Raw genomic sequence first — 18,753 nt, 5'->3', positions numbered from 1 at the left:
TTACTCCCCCCCTCACTTCACTCAAGCTTGTCCCCAAGTTATCCTAGTGAAGGGGGGAAAAGGAAGTAAGAACGGCAAACAACAAACAAAACATATGAACAAAACAAACTTCTCACACTTAGACCGAACATCGGGCTAAGTGGGAGAAAGCGCAACATAAAAAACCAAGACATGCAAAACAAAAGCCCATTCTCACACTTAGACCAAAAAATGGGCTAAGTGTGGGAAGGTATAACACATATATACAAACGAAGCATGCTGGCACATAAAAACACAAACGAAAGAAAAACGAAAAGTAAAAGACAGAAAAGAAAAATAAGAATTACTTGGTTTTGGGGGATTTTAATTCGGGGTCTGGCCCCCGCGAGGGCCAGACTTTGGTGGCACTGTCTGCTGGGTCACCTTAGCTTTCTTTCGTGCCGGTGACTCCGGCGTCTCCTTCTGATCTTCTGTGGGTCGGGGTACGGTTTTCTTCAAAATCACGGGCCTAGAGGAAGACGAGGTGGTCTGAGGCCTTTGGGCTTGTGGCGGCTTCTGCACAGCTAGACTCCCTTGACCCGGCGTCTTGGAACCGCCGCTAGGTTCAGGAAGTCCCGTCGGTGTCTCGGGGAACTTCGCTTGAAGCCACTTCGTCATCTTCATCATCAGTGTGACGCCCTCCGTCATCCGCTCAGTACATCTGGACGATGATACCACTAGATCAGAAATGCGCCCCTTGAGGGCCACTATTTCCTCCCGAACCTTCCTAACCTCCGTCCTTATTTCTTCCAGTTCCGTTCGTACTCCAGCGACTTCTTTCCTGACACTCTCAGCCTCAGCACTTTTCTTCCTTTCTCCCTGCAGGGCCACAATCCATTCCAAAACCATCTTCATTTCTGACCTCATCTAACCAACCTCCTTTCGCACTTCCTCTACTTCTATCCTGGCTCCTGCTTCTATGTCAGCAGTATCCTTCACTTCCACCACATCGGGTTCCTGTTTCACCTGAGTCTCTGACTGCCCAACCTCGTAAAAGCATACTTCCCTTCCGCGTGCGATCAACAACCCTTTATTGAAAAAATAATCCATGTTAAAAACCTCAGGGGGCGAGCATGTCTTTACCTCTCGGCATGCCTTATGGAACTTCATGATCACATTCCTCTGCAGATAAGCCCCGAGTAGGTGGCATGTGTATAGGTGCCGAGAAGGATTTGCAGTCACTTGATGGCAGGCTTGGGCTAACCAGTAGCCCAAGTGAACTCTTACCCCCGTAGCCATGCACCATGTGAAGTACAGATCGGCGGTAGTCAGAGCGTTGTTGGCTGTGCCCATTAAATTGTAACTAATAAAAGTCTGGGCAAATCGCAGGACCCTGTCCTCAATATGGTGTGCCTTCGAAAAGCTTGTTTTAAACTGACCCACCCTCGGGTGAGTCAAAAACTCCCATGCGCTTTGCGCTTTGAATCCCGGCTTCATTTTCGGCGGACCCACCATTCTTGCATTCCACAGGCCCTCATCGTCCTCCGTCCGTGTCAGCAAACCCATCCGCAAGGTCCATTCCCGGATGCTCATCGTATGTTCCTCATTGAGAAGTCTGAAATTAATTGAGTCAGCATCCAAATCGGTAGTGGACTTAAATCGGAAGGTGGAAAAGAATTCTCGGGCCAGGTCAATCGGAACCTCGACAGTACTGTGCTTGAGCAACCACTCGAAGCCTATGGCGTCGATATAAGTCCTGAATTCACCGTTGCAAGTAATCTTCTTGAGCTCCGATGAGCTATACCTCTTTCCAGACTTAGTGACCTTCCCCTCAGTACTCTTCTCTTTATAAATGGCCTTGCGTTTTGGGTCGTCAAATTTCCTCATTTCATCTAGCAAGCTGTTTGTTATCCACACTTCGGCTGGCTCAAAGTTGAGTTCCTCTTCTTGTTCTTCTTCCGAGTTGCTGGACTCAGAGGGGCTCTCGGTTTCTGCGGCATATGGCACCTTAGCTGCCGGCGGAAGTGTGGATTCAATAGACTTCCCTCTTGCCTTCTTGGTCGAGGAAGGAGCAATTTGTTTCCCCTTCCGTTTCTTCTCAGCCGCTCGGCGGCGTTTCTCCTCATCACTCTCCCTCCTGCCAGGTCTGGGAGAGTTCTCTTGTTCAGATGCTGCGGTCTCTAGACCAAGCAATTCTTCCTCCGTCGGCTCCACTGTTTCATCAATCTCATCAAGGAGGCTCCAGCGAGCCCGCCTCCTAGCATCTCTGGGATTTACCGGTGAGTCGGTCTCCTCTGGGATCTCGGTCAGATCCACAATCAAATCCACCCCAGCGTCTGCGGGTTCCTGGCCAACTTCAGAATCGAGGGCTTCTCCCTCCGTGGACAACAATGGGGTTGCCCCCGAAATATAAACAGGGGTCTCTACCCCCTCAAATCCTTCTCCGACGCGGGCCTCAGTACCCACCGGTTTCTCGGGGGTATCCCCCTCCACATTTTTTTCAGAATTTAGGGCCTCGTCGCCCTCATCTTTACCAACTATAGGGGCCTCTCCCCCCACAGATTCTTTCAAAACAGGGGTTTCCCCCTCAGAAATACTAACATCAACAACAAAATCTTTGACTTCCCCAGACGGTTTCAGAACATCTCTCTCAACACATTCCTCACTGGCGAGTACGGGATTCACCCCCTCGGAAACACTAATCGAAATAAGGGCTTCCCCCTAAGTTGCAGAGTCTAACCTTGGTTCGTTCACAGCCAACAATTCCAACCCTGTGACCAGATCTGAGTCGTCTTCGCGAACCCCTGATGTGGGTGGTTCCGGACTGGTGGTCGTGGATTCTGGAACGTCCTCCAGTTGTGTGGTGGTCTCTGGAACAGCTGTCTCCTCTAGTACGGGAGTGGGTTCTGGAGTGGCGATGACTTCTTGAACGATTTCAGGTTCGGCGACGGGTTCGGAAACGGCCTCCGGTTGTGGTACACTAGAAGTCGGAGCAGTCTGTACGGATTTACCCATTGCGGTTGCAAACATGGCGAATGCCTCCATCGCCTTCTCCGCACCCCCGAATTTCTGGAATAGCTCGGCCATAAACGTTGCCGCACTTGAATCGGCAGATCCTGAGGTGGTCCCGACACTTTGCTTGTTATCCATGGAGAACTCTGCAAAAAATTTTTGCACAGACTTGGACGGAAAATACTTTGATTAGGGTTAGAAAAGAGAAAGCCTAGAGAGAATTTGGGGAATTTCGGATGTAGAGAGAGAGAGAATAAGTAAAATAAAAGGAAAACACGATTATTATCCGATAGGTATGGGCGAGGACGGTTTTTGTTGCAGGTAGTTTGCAGGTATGACGCTAGCAACCGTACGTCTCCCCATAAAGGTGTCTTTTGAAATCCGAGCCGGTGTCTACTCCCTCCAAAATTTTACTCCTCAATTCCCTGCCCAAGCAACTTCCTTCTGCAAATTCACACTTAGAGAAAAACATTAAACTAAAAATTGAAACGCCAGACTCCCCGGGTCTAGGGTATGACAGTATCAAAAACATTCCTAAAGAAGCCTGGTATTTCAAAAAAAAAAAAAAAATTTTGGAAGATTGTTTGTTTTTTTGATTTGTTTGGGTTTTCTTGATTTACTAAAAGCGACTAAATATTTACAATTTATGTTCCAGTGTTCTCAAGATTCCCTAGACCAGGCCATGACAAAGCTTCTTCGATACTGGACCTAGGAAATCTCCAAGAACACTCACTTCCCAGAATGATCAGGCGATATTAGGGAGTACGCGTAGTGGAACTTCGTCCACTACACACATCTCCGAGTTATCCCTAAATACCTTTACCCTATGGCCATTGACAAGATATGGAGTAGAGTTTGAAAAACTTCCCTGGATTTCTACCGCTCCGTTCGCACGCAGACTCACAACAGTGTATGGTCCAGTCCATTTGGACTTCAGCTTACCGGGCATTAACTTGAGTCTGGACTGGAACAGGAGAACCTTCTGCCCCACTTGCAGTTCCTTTGTCCGGAGATTCTTATCATGCTACAACTTGGTCTTTTCCTTGTACCACATTGCTGACTCATAGGATTCAAGTCGCAATTCTTCCAACTCCTGGAGTTGCAGTTTCCTCTCTTCCTCACAAGCTTGAGGATTCATATTAATCTCCTTGACCGCCCAGTACGCCTTGTGCTCAATTCCCACCGGCAAGTGACACATTTTACCGAATACTAACCTGTAAGGAGACATTCCAATGGGCGTTTTATACGCTGTTCTGTATGCCCATAATGCATCATCAATTCTCTTGCTCCAGTCTTTCCTCGACGGATTCACCGTTTTTTTCCAGGATCGCTTTGATTTCTCTGTTTGATATTTCTGCCTGGCCGTTAGATTGAGGATGATAAGGTGTAGACAATATGTGGTGAATGCCATACTTTCTCATCAAAGCTTCAATAGTCCGGTTGCGGAAATGCGTCCCATTGTCAGATATTATAGCTCTAGGCACTCCGTACCGATTGAAAACATTAGCTCTAAGAAACTTCGATACCTCCTTAGCTTCGCAAGATGTGGTCGCCTTGGCTTCTATCCATTTCGAAACATAATCCACTGCCACTAGTATGTATGTATTCCCGTATGAAGATGGAAATGGACCCATGAAGTCCATTCCCCAAACATCGCAAATTTCACAAACGATCACCGGGACTTGCGACATTTCATCTCTTCTGGAGATTCCCCCAGTCTAGAGCATGGCAATGATTCAGCACATCCATCTGTTCCCACTCCGGAATACACCTCCGGATTACTTGGTCGGCTCCCATTCGCCACAAATACGGGTCATCCCAGAAATAGTACTTGGCCTCGCTCTTCAATTTCATCTTCTGGGCGCGGGAAATTACTTGCGAACTGGGAACCTCTTCAGTGACTAAGTAATTTGCCAGGTCAGCGAACCATGGCTCAGCGTTTTGATGACATTTCCCTTTTTCGGCATCCCCTGGACCTGTTAACACCATAATCTCTTCCCAGCTGATAGGTCGAGGAAATTTTTTGACGTAGTACAAATTTTCCTCTGGGAATGCATCCGGTATTGCTTCCTCGGTCTCCCCTTGAAATATCCTGCTCAGATGATCGGCTACTTTATTTTCTGTTCCATTTTTGTCTCTGACTTCCCAATCGAATTCCTACAAAAGCAACACCCATCGGATTAATCTCGGCTTGGATTCTTTCTTTGCCAACAGGTACTTTATAGCCGCGTGGTCGGTGAAGACTATCACCCTCGACCCAAGCAAGTACGGGCGAAATTTCTCAAATGAGTATACTACCGCCAGCATTTCTTTTTCAGTAGTGTCATAATTTCTCTGAGCTTGATTCAGCGTTTTTGAAGCATAAAAGATCACATAGCTTTTCCCATCAACTCTTTGACCTAGCACTGCTCCCACCGCATAATCGCTTGCGTCACACATAATCTCAAAGGGTAGATTCCAGTCGGGCGCTCTAATAATAGGCGCAGATATTAGCCTGTCTTTTAACGACTGAAAAGCCTTTTTGCATTCCTCATCAAAGACAAAATCAACATCGTTATGCAACAAGTGGGTGAGTGGCTGAGCAATTTTTGCGAAATCTTTTATGAACCTCCTATAGAATCCGGCATGCCCTAGGAATCCTCTCACCTCCTTCTGATTCGTCGGGTAAGGTAGTTTTGAGATCACCTCAATCTTTGCCTGGTCTACCTGTATACCTCTTTCCGAGACTACGTGCCCTAGGACAATTCCCTCAGGGACCATAAAGTGGCATTTCTCGAAGTTCAAAACCAAATGTTTTTCCTGGCACCTTCTCAATACTATATCCAAACTAGCCAAACATGAGTCAAATGAATTCCCGTACACAGTGAAGTCGTCCATAAAAATCTCGATGCAGTCCTCCAAGAGATCCGAGAAGATACTCATCATACATCGCTGAAAGGTGCCTGGCGCATTGCACAGGCCAAACGGCATCCTCCTGTAAGCATACATGCCGAAAGGACACGTGAAAGTTGTCTTCTCCTGGTCCTCGGGATCCACATAGATTTGAAAATACCCACTATACCCGTCTAGGAAACAGAAGTATTGCTTGCCCGCTAGCCTCTCCAGCATCTGGTCAATGAAAGGTAGAGGGAAATGGTCTTTCTTGGTCGCTTTATTTAACTTCCTATAATCGATGCACATCCTCCACCCAGTGACTAGTCTGGTGGGCACCAATTCATTCTTGTCGTTCTTGACCACCTGTATTCCTGACTTCTTGGGTACCATATGGACTGGACTCACTCATTCACTGTCTGGTATGGAATAAATGATTCCTAGGGAGAGTAGTTTCAATACTTCCTTCAGCACTTCCTCCCTCATGTTAGGATTCAATTTGCGTTGAGGATCTCTGCAGGCTTTTGCTCCTTCCTCCAAGCGGATGTGATGCATGCACAAATCTGGACTAATTCCGACCAGGTCAGAGAGTGTCCACCCAATAGCCTTCTTGTTTCTTCGGATTACCTTCAGCAGTTCCTCTTCCTGTCCCTCGGTCAAGCTACTGTTGATAATCATAGGGAAAGTTTCATTTTCCTCTAAATAAGCATACTTTAGGCCTGGTGGAAGCGTTTTCAACTCTTTCTTGGGAACGTCTTTTTCCTGGGGCAAGGGATTTTTCTCTGTTGTTTCGGTTGTCATTCACTTCCTCGACCCAGCAGAACCTTCCACACTCGCCACATAAGGTGTATTCCTTGACCTAGCTAGCTCCGGATTTGCACAGAATTCCAGAATTGCTTCAGCTAACTCCTCATCAGATAACTCACTTGTGTTCATTGCTTGACACCAACTGGCCACTTCTCTATCAATGGCATGACTCATCTCGGAGTTCTCAATCTGTTCCTGCATTAATTCTGTCTCAAGGTATTCTTGGACCAAAGGGTTAATAACATCTATAGCATACAAATGAAGATGAGAGCACTTGTCAAGATTAGAGCATACAAATGAAGATGAGAAGTTGAAGTTGGCCATCAATGAAAAATTCCCGGATGAGCATTTGTTGTATGTGGCCAAGGGGCAAGTGGCATGGTATGCCAATATTGTGAACTATCTTGTTGCTAAGGTGATTCCCGAAGGACTTGAGGATTATCAAAAGAAGAAGTTCTTCCACGACGTGAAGTTCTATTTTTGGGACGAGCCTTGTCTTTTTAGAAGATGCGCCGACATGGTGATTAGAAGATGTGTCCCTCAAGAGGAGTGGGAGTCCGTTATTATGCATTGCCACACCGCACCTAGTGGGGGGCATTTTGGAGCCAACCGGACTGCTATGAAAGTGCTCCAAAGTGGTCTATTTTGGTCAACCATCACTAAAGATTGCCAAGACTACTTGAGAAGATGTAATGAGTGCCAGAGAATGGGGGGTATTTCTAAGAAGAAGGAGATGCCAATGACGACAATTGTTGAAGTCGAGCTGTTTGATGTGTAGGGCATTGACTTCATGGGGCCCTTTCATCCGTCTAGTGGGTTTCAGTACATCATATTAGCCGTTGACTATGTATCAAGGTGGGTGGAAGCCATTCCTACCCAAACCAATTATTCAAAGGTGGTGATTAAATTCGTTCAAAAGAATATATTCACGTGATTCGGCGCACCTCGGGCTATCATAAGTGATGTAGGGTCTCATTTTCGCAATAGGTGGCTAGAGGCGGTCTTAGCAAGGCATGGAGTGAAGCACCGGGTGACAACTCCTTATCACCCACAAGCCAATGGTCAAACCGAGTTGGCCAATAAAGAGATCAAACAAATATTGCAAAAGAGTGTCAACTCCAACCGTAAAGATTGGGCTCTCAAGCTTGTTGATGCTTTATGGGCGTATAGGACGGCCTACAAGATGCCGATCGGGATGTCACCCTACCAATTGGTATTTGGGAAATCATGTCATCTCCCGGTTGAATTGAAGCACTCATCATATTGGGCGGTGAGGCAAATGAACATGGACTTCACCAAGGCCTGCAAGGAAAGGAAGCTTCACCTCAACTTACTTTATGAATTTAGGAATGAAGCTTATGCTAATTCCTCAATATACAAGGAGAGGATGAAGGCGTATCACGACAAGATGATTGAGAGGCGCGAATTCCACCCGGGGAATGCCGTGTTGCTTTTCAACCACAAGTTGAGATTCTTCCCGGGCAAGCTAAAATCTAAGTGGTCGGGACCCTTCACTATCAAGGAGGTCATGAGCAATGGCACAATGGAGCTCATAGGACCCGATGGAAGCACGTTCAAGGCTAATGGCCAAAATCTCAAGAGGTTCTTTACTAAGGAGCAACAAAACGAGGTCTTTGTGGTGGCCTTGATTGAGTTGTGAAGCTTTCTAGGCGTCGGGCAAACGACGTTAAACAATTGCGCTATGGGGGAGGCAACCCCTAGTAGGTAAATTTATCGCTTTTGTGTGTTTTGGTGTGTTTTTGCTTAGTTCTTGTTTTCGTGTGTTTTTGTTTTGTTCTCGTTTTTGGTGTGTTTTTGTGTGTTTTGAGTGGAACAGGAAAATAGGCTTCGATGGGTGAAAAGCGGACAAAAACTGAAGAAACGGCGAAATAGACAGATTGTTCCCGACCGGGCGTTTTGCAAAGTGCAAATCGCCCGACCGGGCGTTTTCTGAAAGCGAGATTGTCCAGAAAGTTTGCCCGACCGGGCGATTTCTTCGCGTGATTTAAAGACGCATCAGAGGTCAGTTTTTATACTTTCAAACCCTAGCCACAATTCTCTCTCGTTCCTCTCTACTCTCTCTCGCCCCTCCACCCTCAAATCTTCCACATACACTGATTTCACACACACACCATCCTCCTAATCCATCTAATTCAAGGGTTGAACCGATTAATCGGTTGATTTACTCAAGAACAAGCAAAAAAAAGGGAGAAATCCGTTTTCTATCACTCTAAACCCGAAAGGTATGATTTTTCATTCTTCTCTTGCTTATGCTCGGTGTTTAGATGATTATTGGTGAATCGATGGTTGGAAACTAGCATGTTTTTCATTTATTTGGAGATATCTTGACTAATTGCTAGTTAGAGGATGAATTTGGTTTGAATGGTTGCTTTGAGCATGAATTGTGCAATTTCCTTCATGGGCTTGTGGTTATTGAGTTTGGGGAACTAACATGCTTTGATTTGTTGATGTCTACATTGATGCAATGTTAGATAAGTGATGCATGTTGGTGGAATGTTTGAGTTAAGCTTGATTGAGGTTTATTGTTGTGGAAGAGACATTGTGTGACACAATGGGGGTTGATTCTCGTCTTGATAAATGTATGAATGAGAAGTTCTTTTAGTATAGAGTATGTTTGGGGGAGAGTGCCTTCATTAATGCAACTTGTTGGTTTATTGTCGAATTGATCTAATACTTTCAATTTTTAGGTAGTGAACGATGGCACCCAGCCACTCTAGAGTTAATTTGAATGCCGCAGAGAAGAAGAAATGGGTCGTACTCTCACAACTACCCTACCGGGTAGCTAGATATCCATGCCTTATCACAATCCGACGGTTGGGCATTGAGCAGTGCTTCAATGAGCTATGTGAAGAGGGGCAACTAAATGGGCTCTTCATGGCACAGAGGAACCCCTCCTATCAGAGGCTTACACTGGAGTTCTTATCTACCCTTGAGGTAATCATGAACAGGAGGGAGATAGTTGCCATCAAGTTTCGTATGAGGAATGCTGAGTATACAGTGACGATGGCACAATTCAAGGAAATCTTTGGATTTTCAGGGGAGGTGTATAGAGAGCCGTTTAGCTTCAGTCACAATGCGAATGACTTCTGGAAGGCCATCAGTACCGTTGATGACAACTTCGCCGCCAACAGGGCAAAGGGTTCTCTCATTAGGAACCCAGCCTTCTCTTACTCCAGAAGGCGTGTGTATGCTACCCCTTCGCGCGTCATGAGCATGGAAGCGTGCAGAGGGACGAGCTCTTCCTGTTATGGACTATTCTGCACAAGGAGCCTCCCTTGAATTTGGGCCACTTCATGATCAAACATATTGAGAGGGCTTTGAAGAAGAAAACCGGCACACTCTGTGTCGGTGCGGTTGTGTCAGCTATTGCACTCCATATGGGAGTGTCGACGAGGGGCTTGGTCGCCGACATTGGTGATAACTTGATGGACTTCAGCTTTCTGAGAAGAACAAGGCTGGTCGGAGTGGACCAACGAGGGCATATATATTTGATACAGAGGGCAGCAGATCATTACCCCCTCCCGGACACCGTCAACACCTATGTGAACGGTCCTTTCCGCAAAGAAAACTGGAAGATGAAGGCTGCGGTCCACGAACAAGCCACGGCGGCGAATCCGCGGAACTTGCAATTTAGGGATGTGAGCCTGAGCTCGAGTGTTGATGAAGCGCCCCACATGGATTTTCCCGAGATCGAGATGGGGGTCAAGCAAAATGAAGAAGAAAATGAAGAGGAAGGTGAGGAACAACCGACCCACCAAGGGGGAGATGAAGCCGGGACAAGCACTCAGAGGACACGAAGCCGACAAGAGCGAGAAGAGGAGGACTACGGCTCAATCAATGAGAGGTTGACACGGATGGAGCTGCGTCAGCAGGAATATTGGGTCCAGAATGAAGCGCGATGGAACCAGTTCAACACCAACTGGACCCAATTCATTGATTTCAACAACGCACAATGGGCCAACATCAATGCCCGATTCGATGAATTCCGTGGCCAGTGGCAGCATCCGCCTCCTCCTCCGCAGTGAAGGTCCATGAGAGATCCACTCTCTTTCAAACTTATCCTAGCTTTGCTTAGAATAAGTTTGGGGGGGTGTCTAGTGGATTCCCTCTTTTACCTCTCTCTCTCTTTATTTGATGATACCCCGGCCTGTACCCCTATTCTTTTGATGATATTTGATGATGATATGTGGGCATGTAAATTTGAAATTTGACTTGTGATGTTTTGTTGATCTTGGATTTTGGAGTATGTGGCCTTGTTTCCTTGTTCCACTTGTTTTTGTGTCTTTGTTTTCTTTTTAGGTTTGTTTTTCTTGTTTCCTTTTGTGTTGAATAATCTCCCTTGGGTAGGATGATAGATTTGGGAAGAAAGTTGGTGAAATTGAATGGGGAGTTGGAGACAATTGGGGATGAATTGAGTAGGTTTGTTGGATGAGTTGCCTATGATGAGAATTGGCTTAAAATGTTTGTGAAACTTGTTGATATAGCTAAGTAACTTGTATTCCCTTCCTTGTGATTTGCCTAGAGTGAATTGCTCGTTGCTTTGTCTTTTGCCGAAAAATATCATGTGAGGATTGAGCCCATATCTTTTTTTTTTAAATGTGTGATTTTTCATCAATTATGTTATATACTTCTAGAACTTGCTCGCGGTCTCCTTGAATCTACATAGTGATTATAGAAATAGGAGAGGACGTTAGGCCATCCCTTCTACCCTTATCTTAACCTTAATCCTAAGTGCAAATTATAATTCCTTGTTAGCCAATTTTGAGCCTAAAAGCCTTTTCTTTAGTAGCTATTAATTTGGGTTGGGTTCCCTTAGTGTCAAGTGAAAAAAAGAAAAAAAAGAAAAAGAAAAGGGGGTGGAAAGAGAAAAAAAGGGAAGTGTGTTTGTTCTTGAAAATGAATAAGAGTTGTTAAAAAAATATTGGGGAATTGGGAGTTGAGAAGAGTCTAGGCAAAGCCTAGGACTAGCTAAGGATTGTAGTGCACAAGGGTGAAGTAATCGTAGTTTCATTTCGGGATTATAGTCACTTTGGCCAAATTTTCCTCGCCTAACCAAAGAGCCCTACATTACAACCTTGGAAAAGACCTTTCGGATCCTAAATCTGTAGTCACAACATAGTAGAGGAGAGTCTAGACTTCGAGCAAGCTTATGGTAAACTATACATTTTTGATTGATTTGAGCAGTTCATACTATACCTATACACTTTGAGAGTGAGGGAAAGAAAAAAAAATCACACTATATGCTTCCTGTGATGGCAAATTGACAAAGTGGAATACGTGCTAGTAGCTTGAAGCAATGTTCATTTGGTGTACTTGTGTGCGAAGTTATTGATACATGATGATTCTGTTTTCTTTTACTGAGGCAGTGATGACAATCCAACATGCTTATACGAGTTCACATTCTATGTTTTCTACTTCTTATTTGAGGACAAATAAGTGTTTAAGTTTGGGAGAGTTGATAAACTCGTGGTTTAGCAAGTATTTTGGGTGTTTAACGTGAATATTTCAGTGTTTTGTAGCATATTACTTGAGTTTGCATCCATTATCCACTACTTTAGTATTTTATGAGTTTGTCGAGTGTTTGGAGCTAAAACAGGTGAAAATGACTTGAAAACGAGCTCGAAGGGGGATTACAGAAGAAACGCCCGACCGGGCGTTCTTGCTTAAGAGAAACGCCCGCCCGGGCGTTTGTGCAAAGGAGGGACCGAATCCAGAGAATTCGCCCGACCGGGCACTACCCCTCGGAAGAATCGCCCGACCGGGCGATGTGAAGGAAGTATAATTCTCGACTGTTCGCCCGACCGGGCGTTTTGGAGACTTAAAATTGCCCGGCCGGGCGATGTGATCGGCGAGACTTAATTGCTATTATTTCCGCCCCGGGTATAAAAGGAGACCTAGGTTTCGACACCAGAGACAATACACACGCCCCCAGGAGCAGTTTTCACATTGGAGAGCAGGTTAAAGCGACAAAGAGTCCGATTCATCAACAAGGTTGAAGACGAAGACGATTTGCCCACTCAATCCACCTTTGGGAGTATCTTTATTAGTTTTCTTATGTTTAATTCACTTTCCATGGATTTATCTTGTGAATTTGCATTGAATATGAGTAGTTAAATCTCTTGTAGAGTTTTGGTGAAGACTACAATGAACGCTTTTGATTAATTTAAGGACTTTTGATTACCTATGCTCTTGTGATTCCTTTGTTCCATTCTTGAGCTTTTTCAATTTAATTGCTTAGCTACCAATTGAGTTTGTTGGCCTAGTTTTGAGTAATCGAGAGATACCTAATTAGGATTGATAAAAGAATGAACAACACCTAGATAATTTGCATTCGAGAGAAGGAATTCTAGAGTGAGGGCTTGAGCCTTTTGTTTTAAGGAGTTAATTGTGAAGTATTAGAAGGAGACTTCAATATTAATGGTTAATAAACGGGTTGGGTGCACTCGAGAGAGAGCTTAGCCTAGACTAGCGGCTTTCCTAGTAATCCTAGAGACTTCAATTTAGTAATCTAAGTTGTTGAATTGTTCACATTGTGTTCGTTGTAGTTGGATCCAAAGCTCTACTTCACTCTCTTATTTGAAACATATCCTTTGTTGCGTGCTTTTAACTTGTTTATGTTTAATTGTTTTTTTTTATAATCAAATCAAACCTTCGATTTGTCTAGATAGTAGTTAACATCGGTTCGTGGTACTTGAGTTTATACATCTTGTCTCTGTGGAATACGATACTCTTGCTTGCTTTGTGCTACACTAGCCACGTACACTTGCGGGATTTTCTTGTGATAAAATAAGTTGAGTCAGCTGCTGCATGACCGCCCTCATCATGCGATTTATCTCAGCGAACGTATACGCCCGTATCTGTTCGCGGATTTGCCGTGATGCTTCACTATCCCAGCCACCACCGCCCGCACCACTACCATCCGCACCACCACTACCACTACCACTAGCCATTTTGGGATGTCGAGAAATGTAGTTGAAGAAGTGAAACTCGTTAATACAAGTGGTGCGAATGAAAATGAACCGAAACGAGCCGTATATATAGAGTTTTAAAAAAAACAAAAAAAAAACGCTCGTCCGTGTGCTCTTCCGTCGGGTGCCCGCAATAGCGGACGAGCGGGATATACGACGGATGAGGGGTTGTCCGCCGGCTCGTCCACTATGGTGGATGCTCTAAATATGCTTTTGAAATCTATATTAGTTTCAATATTTGATTAGAACAAAAAAAAAGATTTATTCACTTTCCGACTCTGAGACTTAGATATTAATTTTATTTGACTACAAAATAATTTATAATATTATTTCCTATCGTAATTAAGATTTGTTTTCTTAATAATATATTTCCTTAAGATATGATTTGTTTCTTTAAATGGAGTAATATATTTCCTTAATTAGGTTAAATTTGTTTCCTTAAGATATAGTACTACTTCTTATATTATGATTTGTGTCCTTAGAGCATCCGCAATGGCGCCCGCCCCGGCGGACGTCCGACCGACGTGCCGGACGTTCGCGCGGGACGTCCGCCATTATGCAAAGGTGACGCTGATACGGACGTCCGCTGCGGACACCGGAGTTCTGCGGCGTTCCCGGGACGTCCGTGGCGACGTCCTTGAGGACGTCCACCATTGCGTTGACCCCACGGACTTCCGCGCGGACGTCCCGATTATTTTATTATTTTTTTCAAAAATTCTATAAATACGGCTCGTTGAATTTCATTTCATTCGCCTCACTTGTATTAACGAGTATATCTCTCTAAATACTTTTCTTTCGAAGATAAATGGAGCACCACGATAGTGATTCCCCCGCCACGAGCGAGTCACAGGGACCGATCTTTCCCGTTGGCGGAAGTACCCCAATGTCCGCCACGATGTCCGGAATGGCTGGGATGATGCCCCAAATGACGGCGGGGATGATGCCCGGATACTACAACATGTACCCGCCTTGGTATGGGATGATGCCCCAACATGTACGACGAGGGTACTGGCGGTGGGGAATCTGAGGAGTGAGACGACGGTTTTTTTTAACTATGTAATTTTTTTAATAATTATGTATGTTTTTTTACTATGTATGTTTTTTTTAAATAAAGTGGTTGCAATTTCTCTATATTTGTGTCGAAATTTTAATTCCGTAAATTGTTTAATTGGTGAATTTGTGAATTTTTATTATTGTGGGAACTCCGTCGGGATGTCCTTGGGGATGTCCGTCACTGTGCAGTGGGATGTCCTTATGACGTGGCAGTGTAGTGGGAAGTTCTTATGGCGGACATCCCCGCGCCACCGTGGATGCCCTTATAATATACTTATTTAAATTATGATTTATTTACTTATGAAATATTTTCTATTTAATGTGATTAGGTTAGGAATAGGAACAGGATTCTTTAATTGTCTATATACATAGAGTTGTTTTTCATTATATTTTGAATCAAAAAAAGTGTAGTGTTGATTTGCGTTGAAGTGCATATTGGTAAGTTAAAAAACGCTCCAACTCTTAGTAACTGATAATAAAGAAGTATAAATTCATGCTTAACGCAATCCTCTGTATATCAAGTGAACTGAGTTAGCGTTACGGTTTGATCTTTGTATTTTTCATCAACTAAATCATATTTGATCTCTGTTAACGCAATCCTATACGTAAAATAGGTGTGTCGTCTATCAAGTGAATTGAATTAGGGTTAGGGTTTGATCTTTGTTATTTGATTCAATAATTCTATCATACAGTACTTGTTATATGTTTAATGCAATCCTATATCAATGGAATTGAATTAGAGGCACTGTTTTTTTTATCTTGATTTTGATTTTAATTTCTTGTTTACATCTGATCATCAGAAACCAGCTGAATAGAGAGAGATGTCGAATCAGAAGCTGACGCGCATCGCCATTGTGAGCTCCGACAAGTGCAAGCCTAAAAAATGCAACCAGCAGTGCAAAAAGAGCTGCCCTGTTGTCAAAACAGGTATATTTTGTTGTATATCAGTAATTCCATCATGTAACTACTGATATGATATGATATGATATGTTTCCGTCTTTATCTAGGTAAACTTTGCATAGAAGTGACTTCTGCATCCAAGATAGGTTTGATTTCGGAGGAATTGTGTATCGGATGTGGTATCTGTGTTAAGGTTCGTCGAGATATATGAAATATTACATGTTTTCTTCGTTGAATTGGATGTATATTGATCTCATTACTTGTTCTTCTTCATGTTTTTCCAGAAATGTCCATTTGAAGCAATCCAGATTATTAATCTACCAAAAGACTTGGACAAGGATACGACCCATCGTTACGGTCCTAACACCTTTAAATTGCATAGGTTGGTTCGACTGCGTTTTTAAAACCATCTTTGCTTGGTTTCTAAATTTTTCAACCTTTTCACAGGCTACCTGTGCCTAAACCGGGACAGGTTCTCGGCCTTGTGGGAACTAATGGCATTGGAAAATCTACCGCGCTTAGAGTTTTGGCTGGGAGTTTGAAACCTAACTTGGGACGCTTTGATGTACGTAACAATTCAGCTACCCTTGAATTTGCTTTGGTGATCAGATCAACATGTCGCTTGACATTTTCTCTCTTGCAGAATCCTCCTGATTGGCAGGAAATTTTGACTTATTTTAGAGGATCCGAGCTCCAGAATTACTTCACCCGTATTCTTGAAGATAATTTGAAGGTGTTTGCTTCTTATTCATTCTTTGAATTGTTATACTTTTCGATTTTAGGATGTATACTTCATCTTCTTTTGAGTAAGTGTGTCGATAAATTGCATTGCTTTGATATCCCATTGCTTCAAAGTTCCAAACAACTGTTTTAAGTTAGCATATCGCTGAGAGTTCTTCTGATTGTTGGAGGCTTTTAGATCATGAAAACTTCTCTAGTTGAGTTCAAAATCATATTCAAGTTGCTAGTCTTCATTGGACATCTCTTTTTGTTGCATTTATTCGCAGGCAATCACAAAGCCCCAGCACATTGATCACATCCGTAAAACTGTTCATGGCAACGTTGGGCAAGTTCTTTCCGAGAGAGATGAGAAAGATATGAAACAGGAACTTGCAGCCGACCTTGAGTTGATTCAGATTATGGGCCGTAATGTGGGAGATTTATCGGGTGGAGAGCTTCAGAGGTTTGCGATAGCTGTTGCTGCTGTACAGAATGCAGACATTTATATGTTTGATGAGCCATCGAGTTTTCTTGATGTTAAACAAAGGCTCAAAGCTGCCCAAGTTGTCAGAGCGTTGCTTCGACCTAATAGGTGGAGTATCATTTTCTCTGTTAACTTTCTAAGTATCCTTGTTTACATGGTTATGACTAATTATCTCTGTTTTCAGCTATGTGATTGTGGTAGAGCATGATCTCAGCGTGCTTGATTATTTGTCGGACTTCATTTGCTGCCTTTACGGGAAACCTGGTGTATACGGGGTAGTTACTCTTCCGTTCACTGTCAGAGAAGGAATTAACATTTTCCTGGCTGGATTCGTGCCAACAGAAAATCTTAGGTTTAGAGACGAATCTCTTATATTTAAGGTTGTTGAGACTCCACAAGAGGAAATTGAGACGTATGCGAGATACAAGTATCCAACCATGACCAAGACTCAAGGTAATTTCAGGCTCAAGGCCATGGAGGGTGAATTCACCGATTCACAAATTATTGTGATGCTCGGTGAAAATGGGACTGGGAAAACGACCTTTATACGGATGCTGGTATGTTTGTTAGTTAACGTTAAAAAAACTTCCTTGTTTTGTTTTTGTTATGCTGAATCTGTTGTCCTTCGAAATGTTAGGCTGGTTTTTTGACGCCCGATTCAGTAGAAGGATCTGATGTGGAAATTCCGAAGTTCAACTTCTCTTACAAGCCACAGCAAATCAATCCGAAATTTAAGGATAGCGTGCGAGAGCTGTTGCACAAAAAAATCCGGGACGCATACATGCATCAACAGTTCGTATCAGATGTGATGAAGCCTCTTTTGATTGAACAATTGCTGGATCAAAAGGTTGAGAATCTTTCTGGTGGAGAATTACAAAGAGTTGCCCTCACTATTTGTCTTGGACAGGTAATAATAGCAATACATATGTATTATTTGGTGTTCTGTTTCTCATTTATGCATGTTTAATATTTGGTGTGGTTTGCAGCCGGCTGATATATACTTGATCGATGAACCGAGTGCATTTCTTGACTCGGAGCAGCGTATCGTTGCTTCAAAAGTCATCAAGAGGTTCATACTTCACGCGAAGAAGACTGCATTTGTTGTCGAGCATGATTTCATCATGGCAACATATCTTGCGGATAGGGTGATTGTGTACGAGGGGACTCCATCCGTAGATTGCGTTGCAAATTCGCCTCAATCGCTTTTGACCGGAATGAACCTCTTCTTATCAGTAAGTGGTATCGATTTTTTTCAATATATCTGGCTAACCGAAAATTCACCCCCGGTCTAATCCATTTTGTTGATATGCAGCACTTGGATATAACATTCAGAAGGGACCCCACGAATTTCCGGCCTAGGATCAACAAACTGGAGTCGACCAAGGATCGGGAGCAGAAGGCAGCTGGATCTTACTATTATTTGGATGACTAAGCATGCTCCAAAGTTGCCTCATTTACGAGCACCCGAATGCCAGTGAAGCGCTGCAGCCCCTGCCCCGGGGTTGGTAACGATGACAGGGCTACGTGTTGTGGTCCTCAACGTCGATGTTTCAAGGTGATGAGGCTGGAGGCTGCAGTGACGTGATCGAGTGCTTGTTGGCTCCCCTGCTAGGATTCTTTGTTCAAATGTTTCAGATTTGCCTTTTGTTTCTTGTTTTTGTTCCATATAATCTGATATGTACTCCATATTTTGTTGGTGGTAGTTTAGTTTTAGTTATTTTTGTTTAATTTTCATATAACTGTGACATCCGTGACCCAAATCATACATCATATTGCATAATTACATATTTTATTATATATATATTAGTTATGTAAATGTGTACGTGTGCTTAATACTAAGTGTCTTGTGCATGGAAAATGTGTGCATGAGATTTAAAGTAATATGTAGTGAGAATAGGGAAAGAAAAGAAAGTAACTCCTTGTATTAATTTAGCTTATGAGGTAAGCTTCGTATTTAGC

General features: G+C 43.5%; 1 protein-coding gene across 1 annotated transcript; it reads left to right on the top strand.

Annotated features, from left to right (window-relative positions):
- The first annotated feature begins 15,040 nt into the window (after positions 1-15,040).
- On the top strand, positions 15,041-18,546 carry LOC121780925 (ABC transporter E family member 2-like). The gene is made up of 11 exons (XM_042178582.1): positions 15,041-15,128; positions 15,491-15,617; positions 15,698-15,783; positions 15,875-15,972; positions 16,038-16,155; positions 16,234-16,323; positions 16,598-16,902; positions 16,979-17,351; positions 17,432-17,701; positions 17,781-18,026; positions 18,107-18,546. Exons 2-11 carry the CDS (start codon positions 15,512-15,514, stop codon positions 18,224-18,226), a joined length of 1,812 nt encoding a protein of 603 aa, XP_042034516.1. The 5' UTR covers positions 15,041-15,128; positions 15,491-15,511; the 3' UTR covers positions 18,227-18,546.
- Positions 18,547-18,753: the final 207 nt, after the last annotated feature.

Source organism: Salvia splendens, chromosome 20 (genome assembly GCF_004379255.2).
Source record: "Salvia splendens isolate huo1 chromosome 20, SspV2, whole genome shotgun sequence".
In the NCBI taxonomy this organism is placed as follows: domain Eukaryota; kingdom Viridiplantae; phylum Streptophyta; class Magnoliopsida; order Lamiales; family Lamiaceae; genus Salvia; species Salvia splendens.
The sequence above is the reverse complement of the archived record's forward strand: the minus strand, read 5'-3'. Positions and strand labels throughout refer to the sequence as shown.